General features: G+C 48.1%; 1 protein-coding gene across 1 annotated transcript in view; it reads left to right on the top strand.

The window, feature by feature from the left end:
• LOC106805867 (protein kinase C iota type-like) overlaps nt 1-8,978 on the top strand; it is a 33,732-nt gene that overhangs the window by 12,742 nt on the left and 12,012 nt on the right. Inside the window, exon 4 of the mRNA XM_014807639.1 lies at nt 1,578-1,669. Within this exon, the coding sequence (XP_014663125.1) occupies nt 1,578-1,669 (92 nt within the window). The remainder of the gene's footprint in view (nt 1-1,577; nt 1,670-8,978) is intronic.

Genomic DNA, 8,978 nt, shown 5'->3' on the forward strand with positions numbered 1-8,978 from the left:
GTGTGTGTGTGTGTGTGTGTGTGTGTGTGTGTGTGTGTGTGTGTGTGTGTGTGCGTGCGTGCGTGCGTGCGTGCGTGCGTGCGTGCGTGCGTGCGTGCGTGCGTGCGTGCGTGGGTGTACATACTATCTTCGTCAACGACGCCGAACGATCACTAGGTCGTAATCGTAGTTGTTACCTCGCACATAATTACATATTCACACACAAAGAGGGCGCTGCCATTCCTTGAACCCGCTAAATTTACACGTTCTGAGCGATCGCGTGGACCACCACGCGCGACCGACTGTGAATCGCTTGAGGACGGCCTGGATACGACGCGAAGATGCACAGCCTTCTTTCAAGAACGATGATCACGGCAATTTATCGGTCCAGTATGGGCGTATATGCGTGTGCTTTTGGGTTTGCCTTCTGGCTATCGTAATCACTTTCAAAGCCAAGCCGTGTCCCCAGCCCCCGACGGAGACGCCCACACCTGTAGCTGTCCTCTGTAGTCAACGTGCGGTAATCAGCTAATAGAGCAAACGACGTGGGAACAATTACAGCAAGTTTCGTCAGAAAACATTCGTATATACGGTGCCATGGGACAGACGACAGCAGGCCGCCGATTGTTGGGGGCTATTATCATGCACGCACGCACGTTTCCATGTCTGACGGCGGGCGTCGTGAGGCTACGTCGACATTCTCTCCCTGACGGCCACTTTCCTGCTAGTTATCGGCTGTCGCACGTCATTAGTAAGCGCGGACATTGAGTTAGCATGCATGTAGTCACCAGCTCGTTCACTGCGCTGTCGCTGTACGTCGACAAGCGAACTGTGAAGCCTGATCGTTGTATGAGGGTTTCATTGGAGGACCTCGCCGACGTTTGCTATAGATATTTTCACTCGAACCGAAAATCGATCCGTGATAGCTTCATTGGGCTGTTCGCGAGTGGGCGCGAAAGCGTGCCTAGCAAAATCAAATTGGCTTCTAAAATCGGGTGAAATTGTCACGGATTTTGGAAGCGTTTTGTCGAACGTGATCAGTTGAAAACGTTTACTCGATTTGCGTTTCGAGACTTTTCATTCGTTTGCGCTGTAGCATTGATGCTCGCTGCAGGCAGGGTCAACCGGAATGACGTCGGATCAGACTACCAATGCGAATTACTTCCGGTTCTCCCCCTGAACTTTGATCACAGTCTAAGACTAACGTGTAATTTGACGCTGGCGTTAAAGCGAAACTAGCAGACGACCGTCGATACACTCACATAGGCAGACAGGCCGTCACGCGCCGAGTTCAACTGCACACACAGCACATCTGCTCTGACACTCCCCGCAGGCCAACCCTCCGCATTTGAATAGACCGGATTCGGTCACTATATTATTACGAGAGCTTTCGTAATCAGGTTGCCGAGGGCATAGATAAACAGCAATGCAATAAATTTACGCCGCAACGCATAGTGGTCGTGTCGCAGCCGTATATATTTTTCGCTGAAGAAAGGCTGCAGTAAAGAGAGAGAGAGAGGTTCGCGTGATGAATTGTTCGCAATGTTTGCTAATGACACTCCGTACCCTGTAACGCCTCAACATTCCTTCTCGTGCAGGTACGGTGTACAGGCGGCAGGGCGCACGCAGGTGGAAGAAATGCAAGCGCTTTAATGGCCACACGTTCGAAGCAAAGCGATTCGGCAGTCAGGTAATCATACTATTATATGTGCGTGAGTGTGTTGTGTGAACTTTGGTTATGCGTGACTTGTGTAGCTAATGTAGATGGAGCTTTAAGTGCGCATATTATTACATGCTAATGTCGGTGGTTAGTATAAATAGATGCACTTGTACGTAGTTTTCTAGTAGTAGTAGTTATTATAACTTAGTTTTCATTCCCCCCTGCCGTAACAACTCTGCATAGGTATCCCATTGCAGTTATACATGATTAGCGAAGCTATAGTGTGGGTAGAAATCGACGTATATATATAATTCTAAGAGCTAAATAAGGTATCTACGGCTATACATGAGTTTTAAACTGGCCGAGCCATGCAGGCATGGAGACTGCGTGAATGGGAATCACTGAATCACTACGGATCTTGATTAGCGACCGTGTAATTGCGATGAAAACGAAAACCAACACAATCATCGTTAGGGCGTGGCCGCTGTGTGTGTATATAGTAACCTAATTTTAAAAACAGTATGAGTACTTTTCGAAAGAAAAAAATGAATCCGGAAAATTTAGTACCGCTTCGGAATTCACACAATGATGTCGAGGCATCATTATTTTTTTATTATTCATAATTATAATTTTTTTAATATCTGCTTCTCTGTTGCTTCATTTATCACCGTTCGTTTTACAATTTTTGATAAATTGACAGACGATTCATCACTAGTAAACTAGTAACTTCGTCGCTGTTAGCTAATTTCCCTTATGGTATAAATGACTCATTTTCATCTATACCGGTTTTGATTAGTGTATGGATTTCGACCTTCAGCGGTACAATATATGGATCTAGCCGGATCTAGTCGTGTTGGCAATGGTAAATCATTCTGCGTTGTAACAGCTGGCATTATAGCGTAGATTATAGATCTCGCTGAACCAAAGACTTCTGATCCGAACATCGGCGTGACGTCATTGCTACGAATTTTTACTCTCGCCGTGGTTGGACGCAACAAACGTGTAACCGTGGCGCTGCTGTCGATTCTGTAGAATCTGAAAAAAGTTAGAATCTCTGGTAAATTGCCGAGCTTTCACTACATGAACGCTACTTCTATATAAGTACATGATTTCCGTAGCGCTTAGAAGATCATAGTATAATTACTGCAGCGTAGCAGCTCAAATATTAACCCAATATTTGACGACTGTTCAAAGCATAATTGTAGCTAGTTGTTATATCGCGGTTAGCAGCAACACATACAAAGACTGCTAACTCTACACGCGTGTAGACGACCGCAGTGGTAATGCTAGCACGGCTACAGTAATTGCATTGTACACACACAGGTATTACAACGGGAAATCAATTTCCATTGGCTACCACACTAATGCTAAAATAAAATCGGCCGGAGTTACGTTGAGAAATTGCGATGCCACCCGCTGACGCTACATTGCATGGAACAGTGTATATTTTGTTAACTCAAAATATTCTCCCATGTTGTTTTTGTAAAACAATTTTCTTGCAACACGCAAACCAGGCAATTTACGTGTTGTCACACCTAAAAAATATGGTTCACGTGCATGTATTTTGGTCCGCCGCGCAAAAGCACACGGAAATTACTAACCAAGATAACTAATAGAGTAACGTGTCTAGTTTCCGATAATAACGTACAGTCTCTATTGGTGGAGAGATAAAAAAAACTGAGCGTCTGTACACATCCGCCTGCCCCAACACTGATAGGTTTATTTGTGAGTATAATACCTGCACAGACGAGCGCACACGCACATGCACACGCACACGCACACGCGCGTACACACACACACACACACACACACACACACACACACACACACACACACACACACACACTACACACACACACACACACACACACACACACACACACACACACATTCTATCGCTCACTCTCTCTTCTCTCCCTCTCTCTTAGTCTGCTAACTCTTTCTATCTATTTCTATCTATCTTCCCTCTCTCTTCTGCCTATCTTTCGCTCTATCTATCTCTTGTACCTAGCCCATCTCTCTTACCTGTTCTGCTGTCTGTCTGTCCTGTCTGTCTGTCTGCTCTGTTTGTTGTTAGTCTGTCTTCTTCTGTTTGTTTGTTTGTCTGACTGTCTGTCTGTCTGTCTGTCTGTCTGTCTGTCTGTCTTCCTTTCTTGTGTGTCTATTCTCTCTCTCCCTTTCCTATCATTTTATCGTTCCATATGTTATTCTTGTGTTCGAAAGCGTACTCGCGGACACGATCTATATCACTCCTACTGCTTCTTATACGCCGTACAAGTGCAACGCCTCCACCATCGCCACGGTGACGACGTACGTGACGCACCTAGTCAGGCACTAGCGTAGTGTTCGCAATACACTTATACTCTACGACCACTTGGAATTCAGCAAACACGTCGACGCATGTGTATCTCATGTACAGCTAGCGCGTTGGCGTCATGCATGGGGTACTATCACGATCAATACTTAATCGCGTTCAGTTCATCTTTGGTATGCAGGAACATGCATGCGATGTTGTTTATATGCCGGTAATAAGCGTCGCATGTTACTCACCACGGGCGTGGAGGTGGCGGGTCGTGATTTAAACGTTCGAACGGCGCCACGTAAGTGACGCGATTGCTGGTACATGTGCAGAATAACACTAACATATATACGCTAGTTAATATGGTGCATGGAGTTTGATTAAGAGGTTGGTTTTCCTTATCGTGGCGGCTATTGACCAACTCAACATGACCATTAGCATTCGCACATACAGTTAAGCCGTTGTCGCAGCGGCTAGGCAGGCTGACGCGATGCTCCTACTGAAAGGATTGAATTTAGAAAAAATTATTTATACGTATTAAATAGAAAGTACATGTGGGTTTCTAGCAGCGTCGGTGCAATCATAGAAAGTATGCAACCATGCAGCGCGGATGTAATAATGGCTGACGACAGCATATATTCACCGGCGATGGTCTCCGTTAGATTTGTACTATGTGCCTATCGTATAGTATGCCTTTTCCCCTGTACAGTAGATACATCCTTCTCTATGTCAACCCCCCCCCCGCGCTATCATTGCGCTGTGGGCATCGGATGTCTGGTGTACGAACGTCATAACTGTGACTCGGTTTGACGTTGTTGCAGGCTGACGCCGCAAGAAGGGGGCGGGGTTACCATCAGCGATATATACAGAAGTAGATAATAGCGCGAATTTCCCTTATACTACTTCGATATATACCTCAGGACTGTGAATATTTTATATCTTTGTATTATTCACTTCTTGATACCATCATGCTACACCGACCGCTGCACACATCGCCAATAGACATGCAATCGCATCTATTTTATCTTTAACGAACCAACTAACAACTAACTAACGAATTTGCCAAATAAAGACACAACGCGATTGCGCCAAACGCGTTGTGCCCGATCACAAAGATTACAAGCAATCAATTACATAATTTATTATGTGAAACTATTGTTAATCGTGATTATTGAAACGGCGTGGGGATGATTTCCAAGCATATGCAGCTGACTCGTTATTCTGCCATCGATCACGTGAGTGTTGATGCAAGGAGGTCGGTGGTTGGGAATCTCATACCAAGACTTTCTATTAGCAGTAATGGCGGCTTATCCACAACAGTGTGATAGCAGCCCGTTACAACAATGAGCGATGACCGAGTATGGGGTCTATTATATTCATTAATTATCATGCGTTTGTCGTCATTAATTATTAATGATCTTCGTCGGTATTCTATGCTGTCACTGGCTAATGTACATCTTCTCCGGCTTAGCTTCTTTTACTGTACAATATGGCTCGGATCTCAACATTATTTTCTAGTATAGCGAGTAATATATAATATATGCGTGCGTGTGTTTTGTGTGTGGGTGTGTGGTGTGTGCTGTTGTATGTGTGTGATGTGTGCGTGGGTGTGTCGTGCGTGCCGCGTGCGTGCGTGCGTCGTGCCGTGCTTGCGCGTTCCTGCGTCGTGCGTGCGTTGCGTGCGTGGGTCTACATACTATCTTCGTCAACGACGCAGAACGATCACTTAGGTCGTAATCGTAGTTGTTACCTCGCACATAATTAATATTCACCAAAGAGGGCGCTGCCATCCTTGAACCCGCTATAAATTTACCGTGTCTGAGCGATCGCAGTGGACCACCACGCGCGACGCTGTGATCGCTTGAGGCGGCCTGGATACGACTGCGCAACATGCACAGGCCTCTTTCAAGGAACCGATGATCACCCCAATTTATCCGTTCCATTGGGCGTATATGCGTGTGCTTTGCGTTTGCCTTCTAGGCTATCGCTAATCAACTTTCAAAGCCAAGCCGTGTCCCCAGACCCGACGGAGACGCCCACAACCTGTTAGCTTCCTCTGTAGTCAAGCTGCGGTACATCAGCTAATAGTAGCAAACAGCGTGGGAAACAAATTACAGCACAAGTTCGTCCAGAAAACCTTCGATATACCGCTGCCATGGAAGACGACAGCAGGCCGCCCGATTGTTGGGCGGCTGATTATCATGCACGCACGCACCCACGTTCCATGTCTGACGGCCGGGCGTCGTGAGGCTTACGTCGCATTCTCTCCCTGAACGCCACTTTCCTGTAGTTATCGGCGTGTCGCACGTCATTAGTAGCGCGGACATTTTGAAGTTAGCATGCCTCGTATAGTTCACACGTCGTCACTCGCTGTCGCTGCTTACGTCGCACAAGGAACTGTGAAGCCCTGATCGTGTATGAGGGTTTCATTGGAGGACCTCCGCCGACGTTTGCAGATAGATATTGTTCACTCGAACCGAAAATCGATGCCGTGATAGCTTCATTGTGGCTGCCTTCCGATGTGGGCGCGAAAGCAGTCCTAGCAAATATCAATTTGAGCTTCTAGAATCGGCGTGTGAAATGTTCAGGCATTTCTGGAAGCGTTTTGTAGAACGTGATCAGTTTGAAAAACGGTTTACTCGACTCTCTCTCTCTCTCTCTCTCTCTCTTTCTCTCTCTCTCTCTCTCTTTCTCTCTCTCTCTCTCTCGCTTGCTCTCTCTCTCTCTCTTTCTCTCTTTTTCTCTCTCTCGCTTTCTCTCTCACTCTCTCTCTTACTTTATATCTCCTCTCTCGCTATGCGGGAGGTTGCATTTATCTACTAGCTGGCAGTTATGAAACGTGCGGAATTCTACGGCAACCGAAACGCGCTATGTATTTGTCAGGGATCGTCAGCAAGCTGACTGTCAAAACTGCCGTAAATAATCCACACAGCGACTGGAAACGATTGCTGTACGGTCCGCTGTTTTATTGGCTTCTTGCCTCACTGCGCCTTTAGAATAAGAAGCCATGACTCTCAAATCACTGTCTGCCGCTGTTGACTATGATCATGATGTTGACGACGACAACAACAAAAAACGACGACGACGACGATGACGATTGATGATGATGATGACGATGACAATGATTCTGAGGATAATAAGAGGAGGTGGGGGAGGAGGGGGAGGATGAGTAAGAGGGGTGAGGAGAAAGAGGATGGCGATGCAGTTGCAGCTGCTGCGTGCAGTTGCTGCCGCTGCACTAGCTATTATACAGTTCGGATGGGTCAGAGTAAATCTTCGAATCTGACAGCAATAATTCAGCTAACCGAGGATGATTAGTGAAAAGGTTTACTCTGTCACGTAGCACACTACTGCTAATTATACGTAGCACGGATACGGTAGGTAAACCAGCGATGGCGGATTCCAGCAGAGGGGAGAGAGGTTGGAGGAGGGACGTGGGAGGGAGAACGTGGGCGGAAGAATGTTCGAACTGGAATCAGGATGGAATGTGGTGGGAGAAGGACGCTGGGAAGAGGGAGGCGGGTGGAGGAAGGTGAGAGGATGGTTGTTGGAGCAGGGATCGATAAGGAGAGAAGAGAGAGAGGAGGAGTGTGTAAGGAGGGAGCTGGGAGAAGAAAGTTTAGAGGAGGGAGCAGGGGGAGGAGGGTGTGAGGAGAAAGGAAAGAGGTGGGACTAGGAATCAGGCAGCTAGGGAAAGGAAGCTGGAAATAAATGAGACGACAGCAGGCAGGAGGCAATAAAGAGAGAGTAACGATCAGGGGAGAGGGAGGATGGAAATGAGAGCACAAAGAAGGACGAGGAAAGATGGGGCGAGACCCAGAGATAGAAAAAGGGAGTGGGAGTGAGAGAGAAAGCGAGTGGTTGATAGAGAGGGGGAGAAGGGGAGAGAGAGACTGAGTAAGCTAGTATGACGCATCAGCCCCCCTGTGCATGCAGCCTCCCTGTGCATGCAGCCCATTCAGCTAACGCACGTCTTCCCGAGTTTTTTTTTGGAACGCGGCTATTTACCACGTCGACTGCGCACTGGAGCATGCATAAGCTCTCCCTGACGTCTGCACACATTTGATGTGTTCTGGACCAGTAGCGGGTAGCGTATATACTGTACAGCGTAGCTAGCAACTGAGTCAACCCAACACCGGAGCAGCAGAAACAGAAGCAGCAGCCGCAGTAGCAGCGGCGAGCAGTACGGGCGGCAGCACAACAGCAGACACACATTCGATCAAGATTCGATGCGGATACCGACCGCGGAGGTGATGTGAGCGGAAACGATAGCCGTGCATTCCCGCCTCACTGTAGCAAAACCGCGGCCGACCAGCTCCGATTACCAGCCCGCGTACGCGCTCCTGTAAGCGAGCTGCCTCCGTGACCTGCGTGTAACTCGGTATCGCACCGGCTGCGCCCGGGCGGTGAAAGCCACTGTGACCGCCTCGGAGTGGGGGAGGAGGAGGAGGAGGAGGGGGGTTACGTCTCGGGCAGGCAGGCAGGCAGGCAGGCAGGCAGGCAGGCAGGCATGCTGGTCGGTGTGGTTCGGCTGCAATACGCTGGATGCGGCGCCACGCTGCTGCTACACTCGCAGCGAGCGAGTCTCGCTCACGTTGCCGAAAACATGTTCGTCTCCTATGCGATCTCCGTCGTTCGTCGCCTCTTCAGATTCGTCTTCTGCGTAAGTATGTGCGTGCTGTGCGTGCGTGCTGTGTGCGTGTGACCCGCGGGTTCAGAGTTCAGGCGGCGCTCTTGCCGCTCAAAGACGGCGCCGCGATCAAAGACACGCCGCGAGCGGGTCGATGTGGAATTCACAGGTCTGCGGCTTACGCGCACGGCCATCTTCGTCTGTGTCGTCACGCAGGATTCGGCGTGTCCCCACGCGGAGGCTGGCATCGCTATGCTCGTCATCTTACATGGCAGCGGTTCCTTAGACGCAACTGTCTATCTATTTATCTGTCTGTCTATCTATCTATCTATCTATCTATCTATCTGTCTATCTATCTATTTATCTATCTATCTATCTATTTATCTATCTATCTATCTATCTATCTATCT

The sequence above is a fragment of the Priapulus caudatus genome, unplaced genomic scaffold (genome assembly GCF_000485595.1).
Source record: "Priapulus caudatus unplaced genomic scaffold, Priapulus_caudatus-5.0.1 Scaffold131, whole genome shotgun sequence".
NCBI classification, from domain to species: Eukaryota; Metazoa; Priapulida; class Priapulimorpha; order Priapulimorphida; family Priapulidae; genus Priapulus; species Priapulus caudatus.